General features: G+C 54.4%; 8 protein-coding genes across 8 annotated transcripts; 3 read left to right on the top strand and 5 right to left on the bottom strand.

The window, feature by feature from the left end:
* Positions 1 to 61: 61 nt before the first annotated feature.
* On the top strand, positions 62 to 1,363 carry KL911_000517 (uncharacterized protein; the record flags this gene model as incomplete). Its single annotated transcript, XM_043200542.1, has 1 exon — positions 62 to 1,363. The coding sequence occupies one exon, from the start codon at positions 62 to 64 to the stop codon at positions 1,361 to 1,363; it is 1,302 nt and encodes a 433-aa protein (XP_043057210.1).
* A 52-nt stretch (positions 1,364 to 1,415) lies between these two features.
* KL911_000516 (uncharacterized protein) lies at positions 1,416 to 4,133 on the top strand (the record flags this gene model as incomplete). The annotated part of the gene is made up of 1 exon (XM_043200531.1): positions 1,416 to 4,133. The coding sequence occupies one exon, from the start codon at positions 1,416 to 1,418 to the stop codon at positions 4,131 to 4,133; it is 2,718 nt and encodes a 905-aa protein (XP_043057209.1).
* Positions 4,134 to 4,180: 47 nt separating this feature from the next.
* KL911_000515 (uncharacterized protein) lies at positions 4,181 to 6,352 on the bottom strand (the record flags this gene model as incomplete). Its single annotated transcript, XM_043200520.1, has 1 exon — positions 4,181 to 6,352. One exon carries the CDS (start codon positions 6,350 to 6,352, stop codon positions 4,181 to 4,183), a length of 2,172 nt encoding a protein of 723 aa, XP_043057208.1.
* A 61-nt stretch (positions 6,353 to 6,413) lies between these two features.
* Positions 6,414 to 6,977, bottom strand: KL911_000514 (uncharacterized protein; the record flags this gene model as incomplete). Its single annotated transcript, XM_043200509.1, has 2 exons — positions 6,414 to 6,586; positions 6,731 to 6,977. The coding sequence occupies 2 exons, from the start codon at positions 6,975 to 6,977 to the stop codon at positions 6,414 to 6,416; spliced, it is 420 nt and encodes a 139-aa protein (XP_043057207.1).
* Positions 6,978 to 7,004: 27 nt separating this feature from the next.
* Positions 7,005 to 8,647, top strand: KL911_000513 (uncharacterized protein; the record flags this gene model as incomplete). The annotated part of the gene is made up of 2 exons (XM_043200498.1): positions 7,005 to 7,192; positions 7,309 to 8,647. 2 exons carry the CDS (start codon positions 7,005 to 7,007, stop codon positions 8,645 to 8,647), a joined length of 1,527 nt encoding a protein of 508 aa, XP_043057206.1.
* Positions 8,648 to 8,695: 48 nt separating this feature from the next.
* On the bottom strand, positions 8,696 to 11,986 carry KL911_000512 (uncharacterized protein; the record flags this gene model as incomplete). The annotated part of the gene is made up of 1 exon (XM_043200487.1): positions 8,696 to 11,986. One exon carries the CDS (start codon positions 11,984 to 11,986, stop codon positions 8,696 to 8,698), a length of 3,291 nt encoding a protein of 1,096 aa, XP_043057205.1.
* Positions 11,987 to 12,031: 45 nt separating this feature from the next.
* On the bottom strand, positions 12,032 to 13,183 carry KL911_000511 (uncharacterized protein; the record flags this gene model as incomplete). The annotated part of the gene is made up of 1 exon (XM_043200476.1): positions 12,032 to 13,183. The coding sequence occupies one exon, from the start codon at positions 13,181 to 13,183 to the stop codon at positions 12,032 to 12,034; it is 1,152 nt and encodes a 383-aa protein (XP_043057204.1).
* A 38-nt stretch (positions 13,184 to 13,221) lies between these two features.
* KL911_000510 (uncharacterized protein) lies at positions 13,222 to 14,469 on the bottom strand (the record flags this gene model as incomplete). The annotated part of the gene is made up of 1 exon (XM_043200465.1): positions 13,222 to 14,469. One exon carries the CDS (start codon positions 14,467 to 14,469, stop codon positions 13,222 to 13,224), a length of 1,248 nt encoding a protein of 415 aa, XP_043057203.1.
* Positions 14,470 to 14,507: the final 38 nt, after the last annotated feature.

The following is a 14,507-nucleotide window of genomic DNA, read 5'->3' as shown; positions in this document are numbered from 1 at the left end:
TGGTTCCGAAGCCGAAATAATCGATTTCGCGAGATTCTTTTTTTTCTTTTGCAGTATTTCGATGAACTCATCCAGCGTCCACGCCTACCACGCTAAAAACACCGTCAAGCTCCAGCTGAAGGAGTCCACGCCAGGCTCTCAGATCCCCTTTGCCGACCTCGTCACCTCGACGCCCGAACTCAGGGACAAGCACCGGTTCAGTCTGCATCCGCTGCTCTTCAACAACGTCCTCCAGAACATGTATATTGGGCAGGCCGACTTTTCCAAAGTGCACACAGTCTACTACGGCCGCCGGATCATTGAGTCGACGTATTTGCCCGGCCAGTTCACGCTCGACTATCACGTGGACCCTGAAGATCCGGAAGTTTTCGCCCGACGGTGTCTAGCCACACAGCCCGAAAACTATCCGAAATTGCATCCCAGAACCAGATACTACACGGAGCAGGAAATAGACCAGGTGCACAAGAAGTGGCAAGACAATACGCTCCCGATAGTGCTCGTGCTGCACGGGCTTTCCGGAGGCTCGCACGAGCAGAATATCCGCTCGATCGTGGACCATCTGGAAGGCACTGCCAACGTGGCTGTTCTCAATAGCAGAGGCTGTGCACGGTCAAAAATCACCACTCCGACGCTGTTTTCGGGCCTACACACCGACGATCTGCGGCAGACCGTGCAGGATATGCGCGCACGGTTCCCCGACAGGCAGCTGCATCTCGTTGGTGTCTCTCTTGGCGGACTGATTTTGAGCAATTATTTGGCCGAGGAGTCAGATAAGTCGCTGGTCACGAGCGCCTTCACGATTGGAGCGCCATGGAATTTACAGAGCGACATGGAAGCGCTGACTCGCTCCGTGTCTGGCAGATACATCTTTGAGCCGTACATTCGCCAGATCCTGCTAAGAGTGCTCAAGTCGAACATCCAGGGTTTAAAGGCCAATCCAGACTTTGACGAGCAAGAGTTCCTGGACTTATACAAGAACGCCACGCACGTGTGCCAGATCGACGACCGCTACACGTGTCGCGAGGCAGGTCTCCCTTCGGCGTCCACGTACTACATGGCGGCGTCTCCGCTGATCAGGATCTTCAAGATAAAGACTCCGATGGTAATTCTGAACTCGCTGGATGACCCATTCCTCAGCTGCAACTATCCGGTTGCCGAGGTGCAGCGCAACCCGTATCTATACATGGCTAGCACTGATAAGGGAGCACATTATGCGTACGTGGACCCCAAAGGAGACATGTGGTACTCGCCGGTTCTAAAGAAGTACATTGAGTCCTGGAAGGACATCCGAGACGTTCGTCCGGATGACGGCGGGTTCGATGTGAAACAGACGAAATTCAAAGACGTTATAGATCTCTACTGAGCATTAAAAAAATAAAAAAATAAATAATTTTTCAAGATTATTTTTATTTTTCATGGAGTTTTCTTGCGGATTGTGCCAGGAGGTATTCGGCGGCTTCCGCAAGGCCCAAAAGCACATCAGTACCAGCAACCACTACCGATTTAGGGTTGGGCCCAATGACGTGGCGTGCGAGAAGTGCGGCATGATGAACATTGCAGATCTCGTCGTGCTACAATTTGGAGGCAACAGGCTGGACCTTATGTGTCGGCGATGCGCAGCCGGTGTCAAGAGCATGCGCGAGTACGCTCTGGCCCAGACAGACAATTTTATGAAAGTTGTTGCAGATTACTATGTCCTTAAGAAGGCCGGTCCCGGTGATGACGACGACTATCTGGTCAAGGTCACGGGGGACGAGCAGTATCGTCTACGAGACCGCAAGAAGGTCAAGGGTCGGTCGTTTGGGAAGCCTTCCCGTCCAGCTGCCAAGCGGGAGACGACAAAGGTCTCAAAGAATTCTCTCCAGCCTGAAAAAGACTCACAGAATACACAGAACGAAGCGCGGAAAGATGGGCCGAAACCTCAGGTAAAATCGTCTCCAAAGCCAGAAAAACATGTCAAGGACAAGAAGGCCTCTGTTAAAGGACAGAAGGGCCCAGGAAAGCCAAAAGAGACAAACGGCAGGGGCGCCAAGAGCCAGCCACCAAAAGCAAAAGCCAAGGCCACGGAGAGAGGAAAATCCGGCGGCACTAAGCAAAAACAGTCTCCCGCGCCTTTCGTTCCTGCTCCGTCTATCAACTCCCAAATCGTGCTTGTAGAGCAGCTCATCAGGTCCACAGCCACCGAAGTTCCCCTCAAGCATGATTCTCTGCCCGAATATTTCCACCACCTGTGCTACGGGCTTCTCCTTGAAGAGTTATTTGAGACCCAATTTTTGACAAGGGTGACAGTGTCATGGTCTCGGGAAAACCCTTACGGAGAGTTCACTGCTGAGGTTGACAAAAGAGAGGCCGAGGAGTACTCCAAAAACGACCCGTTGTCTCACCTGAAAAACGGACCGTTTAGCAGAGGCCAGGCGTTCTTCCTGGTGCGCAAGTCTGCTGTCAAACTCGCCGAGAGGCCGGAGTTCTGGTGCTGTGCTGCGCAGTTCTCCAAGATGTCGCGCAACTCCAACAAAGTCACCATTCCGATGGACGTCTACAAGTGGAACCTCGAGCCTATTCCGTCCGGAGCGCCTGTGTCGGGTTTTGCGCTGCTTCCCTGCGGAGCTGTGGTTACGCGAGTGATGCAGGCGATTGACAGGCTGGAGAACACCCACTTCAAAGACATGCTGTTGGGCCAGAAGCCTATCCGGCAGATTTTCTTCAAAAACAGGATCGCCAGCCTCAAAAATAAACTGAACGAGTCGCAGTCCGTCGCTCTGCAGTCAGCCTTGAACAACCAAATTACGATCTTAAAGGGTCCTCCAGGGTCGGGAAAGACGTCCACGATTTACGAGATGATCTTGCAATTGCTGGACCAGCTGCATTACCACCCAATTCTCGTGGTTGCAGCTTCCAACATCGCCGTGGACAACATTGCCGAGAAAATGATGAAGGACCACAAGGACGACATCGTCAGGGTGCTCTCCATGGCAAAGGAGAGCGAGTACAACAGAGACCACCCGCTCGCTGAGATATGTCTGCACCACAAAATCCGCGACCGTCTACCGTCCCAGGCACAGGAAACATTACGTAATCTTGCAACCGGCAAGGCGCACAAAGTGTCCAAGAACCAGTTCAAGAAGCTGATCGAGGCAAACAAGGACTTGAGCAAGCTGCTTATTGGCCAGGCCAAGGTGATCTTCTCGACCACTGTGGCCATCGGAGGCCCGCATTTGCGCGATCTCGCGCAGCTGCCGGTCGTCATTATCGACGAGGCCACGCAGTCGTCGGAGCCCAGCTCGCTGATTCCGCTGGCCGCTCCGAACGTCCAGAAAGTGATATTTGTTGGCGACGAGGCCCAGCTGAGCTCGTACACCCGCGTGAAGTCGCTGGAGATGTCTCTTTTTGAAAGAACGCTCAAAAACGGCACGTATCAGTCTCCGCTGATGTTTGACACGCAGTACAGAATGCACCCGGAAATCAGCGAGTTCCCGCGGATGGAGTTCTACGAGGGCAAGCTGAAGGACGGGATCACGGCCGAGGACAGAAAAGTGGCCGGTATCTCGTACCCGGTGTTTTTCTGGGACCACGCCGGCGAGGCCAGAGAAAGCAGGGTCCGCTCGCTCAGGGTGGGGGAGGAGACCGGGTACACGTATGTGAATCGCGGCGAGGTCGAGCGCGTCTCGCGGATCGTGGAGACGCTGATTGTGGACAAGCAGATTGCTCCGTCGCAGATCGGCGTGATCACGCCATACGCCGGCCAGAGAGACCTGATCTCGGCCGGTTTCAAGGAGAACCTGCTCATCAACCCGGAGAAACAGGAGGTCCAGGTCCAGGTCGACAAGGAGGACGTCGAGAGCGACTCGAAGGCGGCCACCGTGCACCAGGTGAACGGCATTCTTGTGGCGTCGATCGACGCGTTCCAAGGCCGAGAAAAAGACTTCATTGTGATGTCGTGTGTGCGGTCCAACAGCGAGCGCAACATCGGGTTCCTGAGAGACCGCCGACGGCTGAACGTGGCCCTCACGCGTGCGCGGTGCAGCCTGCTGTTTGTGGGCGACGCGCACTGTTTGAAGGGGGACCGGCTGTGGCAGTCCTACATCGAGGGTCTGGAGCGGAAAAATTACGTCCACCAGAAATTGGTGTACTAGTTAATAATTTTATAGATTAGAGTTCGTGGACTAATTATGTGATGTAGCTATTTTATTTTTTCTCTGCTACCCAGGAGATGCGGTGCAACCTCCTGCAGCCATTCGAGCTCGATCGTGGAGACCGCCCGTGCGTAGCCCTTGACCGTGTATACGTACTCGATGTACATGATAGCCGGCTTCCGCTGGCCAAATAGCAGCGACGACGGGTGCACGCTCACCAGGTCGCCCGTCGCCACAGTGCGGTAGCTTCTGTCGGGCATTCCGATGGCTGTGTTGGTGAGGAACCCACACAGGAACGCCTTGAGCACGAGCTTCGCATCGAGCGAGCCGTCGCTCTCGTGCATCTTCAGCATACCCATGTACTCGGCAATTTGTCTGCGCACACGCAGAACGTCCTTGAAGCCTTTGAAATTGATGCACAGCTGTTTGCACCATTCCTTGCGCTCTGTGCTGTCTGCGAGCGAGACATACAGGTCGAACAGCTCCTTCAGCATCAGCAGATCGCCGTAGATCGTGCCCAGTTTGCACGTGTCCTTCCTGCGCTCGTTCACCTCATCTCTTCTCTCGCTCGGAGGAGACATGAGCAGATTGTCTACGGAAAGACACGCCACAATGTCTATGACGGGGCCCAGACACCCCAGCTCGTGTGCGCGGATCAAGACGGCTGCCAGGTGCGGCGCCACCGGCAAAACCACCATTTTTTCGCCCAGCTCTGTGATCTGGCCCCTGTCGTTCAGGGCGTTCAGAGAATAAAGTTGCTGCAATGCAGCCACCAGGCTCTCGCGGCCCGGGTTCTCGAGCCAGTGCCAGCCCAGAATGTCGTTCACCCCCATCTTTTTCAGCATGAGCACCGGCGAAATCACGTCCGAGCGCAAAATCTCCGGTTCCGTGTTGTTGCTCAGTTTGAAATAATCTGTCTCTCGGTACAGTCTGTAGCATTTTCCAGGCGCCTCTCTGCCAGCACGGCCTGCACGCTGGGCCGCCGACGCTTTGGAGATCGGCGCAATGAGCAGCGTCGACAGGCCCAACTGGTGTCTCCAGACCTTCACCTTCCGCAGCCCAGAGTCCACCACGTACCGGATGCCCGGCACAGTGACAGACGTTTCTGCGATATTGGTGGCCAGGATGACCTTTCGCTGGTTCGTCTTGACCGGCCTGAACACCTCCATTTGCACGTGCGACGGCAACGCGGCATACAGCGGCATCGGCACCAAAATAGGTGCCTCCTTGGGCAAAACGGGAGCAAGCTTGTCCAGTGTGTCCACCGCTTTGTCGATGTCCTCCTGGCCGGCCAAGAAGCACAAAATGTCTCCTGTCGGCTCCGTCTGGTTCAGGTGAACGACCGTCCTGACAACCGTGTCCACGATGTCTTCCACGGGCTGGCCTAGATAATATCTCTCGACAGGATACATTCGTCCTTCGACGAAGAAAATCGGGGCGTTGTTGAAAAATTGCGAAAACCTCTCTGCGTCCAGAGTTGCCGACATGATGATCACCTGGAAATCGTCCTCGGAACGCCTGTTGAACACGAGATCCTTCAGAAAACCTATCAGCAGGTCTGTCAGAATGGTTCTTTCGTGAGCCTCATCAATGATCACGGTGCTGTAGCGGGACAGCAGCGGGTCCAGCATCAGCTCTCTCAACAGCATACCATCCGTGATATACTTCAGTTTCGTCTGACGGCTGGAGACGTTGTTGAATCTCACCGAGTATCCAACCTCTCGTCCCAGAACACACCCATACTCCTCAGAGACTCTCGTTGCAAGATTAATGGCCGCCACTCGTCTTGGCTGCGTCACGGCAATTCCCCTGTTGTTTTCGTCCATCAGAAACTGTGGGATCTGGGTGGATTTTCCCGAACCGGTCTCTCCAATCAGCACGCACACCTTGGCAGAGCGAACCTGTTCCAGAAGCTCGTTTTTCACCTGGTAGACAGGCAGCGATTCCCGCACAGAAAGCAGCTTCGCAGCTTTCTGTTTCAGGAGCCGCACGTCCACAGGCTTGCGTCCGGTCGCGATCTTTTCGTTCTCCTCCTCGCTGTTCTCCTCGTCTGATCCAAACTCTACCGTCACAGGAGCCTTGCCCATCCGTTCTTTTTGGCGCCCTAAAAACTTGGGAGGCACCTTTATGGGCGTCTTCTGCGTCGGCCCGGGTTCCTCCACGGTCCCACCGGACGCATCGTCCCCAAACCTAATCTTCCTGTTCTGTCTAGTAGCCATAAAAAATTTCAGAGGCAGTGTAAAAATAAATCAAGTCAAAAATTACAGCATTTATTAATATCTATGCCCCTATGACATGTTGAAAACATCGTTCCAGCGAAAGCTGGTCATTGTTCAGTCCTGTCTGCTGCTGCTGTCGTTTTTGTTTCAGCTCATAGCATTGCTCTCCGTGCCCCTCACGCAGTCGATCTATCTCTGCGAGTTCGAGGGCTACAAGTTTGGGGTTTTCGGCCTCTGCGACGCAGACTCATGCACAAAAGCCGGGCTGGGCTATAACCCGTCCCAGCTCACGAACCTGGGCGGCTTTTCGCTGCCCTCAAACGCTAGGCACAGCATCAGCTATCTGCTTGTGGTGCATCCCATCTCGCTCATATTCACCCTGATCCAGATGACGCTGACGCTGCTGCTGTTTAACCCACGCTTCGCCAGCTCCTCTCAGTTTCTGCTCGCCGTGCTTCTGTGGTCCCTGCCCACGTTTTTGCTCTCCCTGCTCTCCTTTCTCGTCGACCTCATCCTGTTCATCCCGCACCTCGAGTGGTGCGGCTGGACGATCCTGATGTCTGCCCTGTGCACCGCCATCTGCGGCACCATGCTGTGCATCACGCGAAGAACCATCACGTCCCATGAGGAGTATTTGTTGCTCGATAACCGCATGGGCAACATGTACCGTCTCGAAGACCTCCACAAGGACTCCAACCAGTCGGCGATATCCACGCTGGCCCCGACGCTGCTGCGCTCGCGAGCGTCGAGCTCAATGTACACCCAGGACCCGGACATGCTCAGCGACGACGAGCTTGTCTCGATCGACTCGGACCGACGCGTCGATCTGCGCTCCAACGTGTCATGACGAAAATTATTCAGCTTGTTTTAATTTATATACTAATGAGACTGTTCCCGCTTGTTGCGCTCATTTGCTCGTTTCTCCTTAGCGTCCACGCACAGCCTCCTCCACAGAGCTGGGAGAACGTGAAGTATGACAGACTCATTGACGTGCTCAAGTCGTACGTCAAGGAACGCCATGTCATCCATGCCAGAAACATAGCCGGGGAACCCACCAGCGAGTACTACTTCGCTGTTCCTGGGTTTGTCAGGGACGACGTTGCGCTGTTTATCGTGACCTTAGAGGCGCCTAGACAGCAAGATCCCTTGCTCCAGGCCGAACGCGTGCCTGAACTATCGTCTCCAGACGTTGTCTACTACAAAATACAACTGCCGTACCCTATTGCGCCAAAATCGCAGATTCACCTCACAGTGTCGTACGTGCTGACCGACCAGCTGCACCCGGCTCCAGAAAAGGGCCCCATGGGTGCCGAACAGCGGCTCTTCTTCAAGACTACAAAGCTCGCTCTTTCGGCATACGATACCCTGAGCTACGAGCTCAAAATCCTCGGGGCCAAGATGCCTCAGGAAATGACGCTGGATCTTCCAGCCGATGTCGATCCTGAAGAGTTCAAAGCCTCATCCAGGGACCCGTTCCTGGTGTACGGCCCATACCAAAAAAAATTCAAGCCTTTGAGCAACCTGCCATTGGCGCTCATTTTCACCAAAAACCAGCCGCTCCCGTTCGTCAATCTGCTCAAGAGAGATTTCTGGGTGTCCCACTGGAGCGACTCGCTACAATTGGAGGAGTACTACGAGCTTACTAACAAGGGTCTCCAGCTGGACAAGGGCTTCTCCAGAGTGGACTGGATGAATGGGAGATACACAATGAGACCCACCTCGGTCATCACGTCGATCCAGATTCCGCTTCCTAAAGTTGAGACGTCGGAGGTGTATTTTGTGGACAAGGTCGGAAACGTGAGCACCTCGCTGTTTCACAACAATGAGCTTGTGCTCAAGCCTAGATTTCCTATTTTTGGAGGCTGGAACTACAACTTCACCGTCGGGTGGACCAGTCCGCTGTCCAAGTTCTTAAAGAGCGAGGGCGACCTCCATGTGCTTCGTGTGCCGCTACTGGACGGTCTGAACGACGCTACCTACGACAGAGTCGAGATCTCGTTCTTCCTGCCAGAAGGCGCCAAGTTTGTTGGCTTCGACGACATCCTGAACCTGAAGGAGTGGAAGATCGACCACAGATTCTCGTATCTCGACATCACAACCGGCCACACACAGGTCACGTTTGTGCTGGAGAACCTGGTGGACGAGATGAGAAACGTGGACATCCTGATCGAATACGAGTATGGGCTGGCCGGCATGCTGCGCAAACCGGTGACGGCGGCTGTCTACATTTTTGGAGCTCTGCTGGGCCTGTTTTTGCTCCGTAAAATCGATCTCTCCATTAGGCCATCCGCATAATGCTGTCTGCAGAATGCGAATTTATAAATGCTATGTAACGATAATGCATCAGTTGTCTTTCCCCTTACTTGGGCTTAAGGTCTCCGTGATGAGGTACGGGATCATGCTCAGCTTGTCCGGTGAGCCCTGTGTGGACAGGCTCTGTCGTGGAGGCGTCGAGGGCGGTAGGGCGGGCACGTCGTCGAGCCGAGGAAGATTTTGCAGTATTTGCAACGCCTTGGCACTGATATCCTGCGTTTCCACGTGCTCGGGCGCCTCTAACGGGACAGATGGCGCCTTCGTAGTCGGTTTCTGTGTGCGCAGCCGGTCCAGCAACGATTCTATTAGATCTTTTTGCGGCTGCTCCTGCCCGCATTTGCTTCTCTTGAACTCCTCCATCATGCGTTTCCGTTTCTCGTACGCTCTTTCTTCCTCTTCCAGGCGGGCGTTGTCAGCCTGGGCTTTTTTGTAATCATCCACAAATAGCTTGAACTTGGAGAAGAACGAGCTGCGCGCGCTGTCGTCTTTAGCACGTTCTCCGAACTTTTCCATCAGCTCGTCAAAACTACCAATAACGCTCGTCAGCTTGGCGTCGAATTCTCTCACTTTGGTCTGCGCCACAGCGATCCGCGACTTGGCAAAACTCACTATGCGGTCGTCCGGGTGCAGTTTCGTAACGTCGCTCAAACACCCGTCCGTGAGCGCCTGGCTGCAAGACTCGACGTTACGCATCAGCTCTCTAAACTCGCTCGCGACAGCATCTATCGAGACGTTATGGGCCTTGTGAACGGCACTGATCTCGTCTGCAAAATTCGCGTACTCGCTGAACCGCGTTCTGATCACTTTCTCGATGTAATTGAGCAGAGTGGTGGTGTTTTTTGAGTCCTTCAGATATTTGAGCCTTTGAAGTGTGCTGAGCTTGAAGCCATTGGCCGACTTCGACGCGTCGTTCATGAAATTGCCCAGACCCCTGATGATGTACAGAACCTGAACTAAAGAGGTGGACCCACGGACCTCCTCCACGGCAGTCTCCAGCACTTGCAGATCGCGACCCAAATCCTCAAGAGCGCGTTCGTAGTTGTAGCACACTGAAAGGCACTTGGACCTTGCTGTCCAGTAATGGCGCAAATTGAAGCACAATTCCAGGTAAATTCTGTCCAGACGGTCGAGCTCGGCGGGGTTCTTCTTGGGCTTGTGATTCTGGACGTAGTCTGTCGAATACGGCGCAAAATCGCGCATCAAGTTCGGCGAAATCTCCGTCAGCGCATCGTTGCAGAAAAAGTCCACCAACCTCGAGTCCTGGACCAGGCTGCGATCGCATCGGAGCACCTTGGCCACAAACTCCATCTCCGGTAGCCCGCTGAACTGGTACAAGTTAATTCCGAGCTGCTGTTGCAGGTCTCGCGACAGAAAGCTTCGTTTACTGTTATTCGCTACCACAGCTTTGGGCTTGAACACTTTGGTCTCCACGGCGTAGAATTGGTTCTCGAGATCGTCCAAAACGCCCAGTTCTTCAAGCTTCGACGCCAGAGCTGTATCGTCCACAGTCTTCCAGATCGTGTTGGACACGTCGTCCAGCTTGTCCCAATGCACCTGTTTCAGCTTGGACGTCGGTCTTCGCAGAACTGGTTTCGGTGTGTCGTCCTTGCGTTTTCCTAGCTTCTGGGGATCGGACGTGGCTATTTTAGGGAGCGGTGGCGGCACAGGCGGTCCTGCCGCGGCTGGCTTGAGAAAAGAAGGCGGAGGCGGAGGAGCGGGTGCAGGAGCTGACTTCAGCGGTGCCGGAGCGGCAGGCTTCAGAAACGCTGGTGGCGGCGGTGGTGGCGGTGGTGGCGGTGCATCGATGGAAGCCGGACCTTTAGTTTGGAGGAACGGCGGCAATGGAGGAGCAATGCTATCTGGCGGAGCTCGAACAGAAACGACATCTTTCGAGTGTTCCAGCGAGTTGATTTCGTAATCATCGTACGGCTCAAAGTAGCTGCTACTAGAGCTGCTTGAGCTGGAAACGCTGACGGAGACATTTGTGGAAGTTGCATCGTACTCTCCGTTCTCCTTTGCAGTAAAAGTTTCCATTCTTTGGCCGACTTTGCTCTTCCCGCCTTTTGCCCGATTCTCTGTCCCATTGATCCTCACCAATGGACGGCGCAGTTTGCGCAAAGTCTCTATTTCGTGCTGCAGAGAACTGATTTCTCTTTTATACTCTCTCAACAGTTTCAAGGCCTGGCGTGACTCGGTTGTCGCACGCATTGCGACCTCGTCCGAGCTAAGACGGTCGAGAACCAGCTGGATCGAAAACGAGAGATGGTCGTCGCCAATGCTCTTCATCTGGCTTATGTGGCCCACCAGAAGGCTGATCAGGCGGAAATAGCGTTCAGCCTCGTGTGGCGGTTTTCTCTGGCTCAGAAACGACAGCGAGCGCTGGATCTCACGGGCATGACGCTCTAGATTAGGGTTCTCGAAATACCCTGTTTCCGGCTGCGAGGCGTCGCTGGGTTCGTCCTCGTGCCCCAAGTAGTTTCGCACTAGGTCGTTGATTGCGCTATTGTTCAGTTTTCCAACAAGCTCGAAAAAAGACAGAAGACCGTGGTGTTCTAAATGCCGCCGCACATTTTTGGTCGCCGTCACCACAGACAACATCAGAAACGTGGTCAGCAAAGCGTACTCGTTTGCAAGGTACGCAGGGCTCGACCGAAAAGACGCGGTTTGACTGCCATTGGCCCATAGATCGCTCACCATGGAGCACGCGGCAGATATCCACGATCCAACGCCGATGGTCTTCGCGATTGCGCTCAGAATCTGCTTTGCGCTCGACGCACGGTGTGCAATCACCAGCGTGAGCATGCCAGTCGTCAGATTCCGCGTTACCACGCTAGAGGAGATCAAAGACGACGCTATCAAGGATATCACGTTGTAGTTCATCCTGTCAATGACGTCGCTGCAGCAGGAAACAAGATGCTTCATACACGTCAAGATGAGAAACTCAAGATCCAGCCACTCGTCCCGGTCCCGTCTAAGCTCGCCCACGTAGATCGCCAGCAGCTCCAGGCCTCCTTTTTGCACGAACTCTGAGATCCAGTTCTTGTTGTGCTCAAAATTGGCCAGGATCGACTCAAGAGTCTCGAAATCGCGCCGAAGCATAATCTTGTTGCGCAGTTTGGACGTGAACTGGCTCACAAGAGGGGCGTCAGCTTTCGAGGGCCTGAATCCCGGGGCGAGCCCTCTTTCGAGACCCTGGCCCGCAAGCCCCAGCCCAAGCCCGACGACATTGGCAGAGCTCACAGTGGCCTTCGTGGGCGACGTCTGCGTGCCGTCCGTGGGCTGGGAAGCTCGAAAAAACTCCCAGTAGCGGTCGACGCTCATTATAATGTGAGACTGTTTACGTTCCGATCTGTTTCACGTATTTTTTTACACATCCGTACACCGCGTCTCCGCCTGTAGCGACTCGTTGAGCGTCTCGTTAGCTCCCAGCCAGCGCGCAAAGTCCGCAGGCGCACGCAGGAACTTCTCGATGTTCTGCACAAACATGTTGATTTGCGACGTGATGCTGGTATTTTTCGCTTTCACCATTTCCACGGACGCATGGGCGAAGTTGGCGTTCATGTTGCTGATCAGCTTGCCAAAAATCAGCTTGAGGTTCTTGTCTTCGATGGAGTTGATCAGGTCCATGTTGCTGCTGTTGGAAAGATCCACCTCCAGTTTGATTCCTCGTTTCTCGTTCACGAGATAGTCTTTTGGTATGCTAAGCTTCACGACGAGTCTCTGAATCACAATGTCCTGCAGATTGTCTATAGAGATGGTGAACGCGTCGTCCTCAAACGGCAGCTCAAACTTGTAGATCGAGTTCTGGTTGGTCTCCTTGAACAGGTTTATTTGCAGAGAGCGCAGTCTGGTGAGAAACCTGTCGATCTCTGCTGCCCGTAGCGAGTTTTCCACGGGCTTCTCCTTCTCCCTCTTTTCGTGTTTCTGCGGCTTCGTCTCTTTCTTGATCGTCTTCACAATCTTGATTGTGTCTTTCTTCTCCATAGACAAAAACCTCTCCAGATATTTGTCCAGCGTCAACACCATGCTTAGCAAGTCGTTTCCGGACACCATCTGGAGCTCGGACTCTGCAGGCCTCTTTTTCCGTCGCTCCATTGCCAGCGCGGCAATCTCACGAAACCCGATCTCCACATTCACACTGTGTCCTCGCGGGATGTCGTCGTTGAGCACCACAACCGACGGGTTTTTGCCTTTGTAGGGATACGTGCCAGGGATGCAGAGCGAGAGGTTCAGAAAGTCGAGATCGTAGGGGAAGTCCGGGTCTGAAGGCTTCAAGAGAAAGGAGAGGTACAGGTCGCTTGATTTGTCGGCGGTGGCTGCGGCCAGAAACTCGTCCAGAGGCTTGGAGAGCGAATCAACGGATATACCATTAACTGTGATGGGCTTGAATCTCTTAATCAGCTTTTGGATCTCGAGCAGCTGTGGCGAGGTGCGCGTATCTGGGCCATCCTTCTGTTTCTTTGACGACCTGTTGGGCCCTCTTCCCCTGGGCTTCGGTCTGGTCTCAGTCTCTAGCATGAATAATTAAAAATCTAAAAAAATAAATTTAATGCTACTTACTCCCTAATAAACAGTGCGGCTGCGCCCTGTCCGCCAGCAATGCACATACTTGTGACCCCCATCTGACCCGGCGAGAGCTCACGCAACAGCGTGCACACCTGGCGTGCTCCTGTAGCCCCCAGAGGATGTCCGAGGGCTATGGCTCCGCCGCGGGGATTGACTTTCTCCAGTGGAAGCTCGTTGTACCGGAGACTAAATAGCGCCTGTCCGGCGAACGCCTCGTTGATCTCAAACACAGAAATCTGGTCGGCCGTCAGGCCGCAGGCTTTCAGGAGCTTGGGGATTGCATACGCTGGGCCAACACCCATAATGTCTGGACTCACTCCGACAGTAGTGGTGGCGACGTATCTGCCTAAAATCGGCAAACCCAGCTGCTCGGCCATGTCGCGGCGCATCAGCAGCACGGCAGCGGCGCCGTCGCTCACCTGCGACGAGTTGCCCGCGTGGGACGTGCCGTCTTTCTTGAACGCAGGTCGCAACTTGCCCAGAGACTGTGCCGTGACGTTTGGCCGCGTTCCCTCGTCGGTGTCGACGACGACTTTCTCGCGCGCAGCCGCAGCCTGGTCGTCATCGTCGTCGTCATTCTCGACCTCGACCTCGAGCGGCAGGATCTCGTCCTTGAAGAGCCCCGTCTTAACGGCCTTCTCCGCTCTCCGATACGACGTGGCCGCAAACTCGTCCTGCTCTTTTCTGCTAATGTGGTATTTCTCGTTCACGTTTTCGCTCGTAATGCCCATCGGCAACAGACAGCTTTTGGCGTCGTAGCTTGCGTCCTGGACACACTTGCTGATCTTCGGCACAGCCTGCGGCCCGTAGTGCTTCGACATGCTCTCGACGCCGGCGGCCAGCCCGCATTTGATCTGGCCGACCAGGATCTTGTTCGCGACGTCGTTGATGGCCATCAGCCCCGAGGAACACTGTCTGTTGATCGCCAGAAACGAGGAGCTGGCAGGCACTCCTGCGGCAAGCACAGCCGCGCGGTGCTCATTCACTCCGGCGCCAGGATTGAGGACGTTGCCGACCACCACCTCCTCAATCAGATTGGCGTCGATTTTATCCTTCTTCAGAAGCCCCGAAACAAGCTTCATGAGCAGCTCGTCCGAGTCGACGTCCTTGAACTTGCCCTTGCCGCCTCTGGTCAGCGCGGTTCTGTACGCGCTCACAATTACCACGTCGCCGGCCTTTTTCTCATCGGCCGCTGGTTTGGAAAACAAATGGTTGCTGATCTGCTGCAGTCTCTCCATTAGCAGCAAGCATGGGCACTTTTGCTACTTATAGTGTA

This window comes from Ogataea haglerorum (assembly GCF_019207285.1).
Source record: "Ogataea haglerorum isolate 81-453-3 chromosome Unknown 81-453-3_NODE_1_length_915391_cov_96.871712, whole genome shotgun sequence".
In the NCBI taxonomy this organism is placed as follows: domain Eukaryota; kingdom Fungi; phylum Ascomycota; class Pichiomycetes; order Pichiales; family Pichiaceae; genus Ogataea; species Ogataea haglerorum.
The sequence above is the reverse complement of the archived record's forward strand: the minus strand, read 5'-3'. Positions and strand labels throughout refer to the sequence as shown.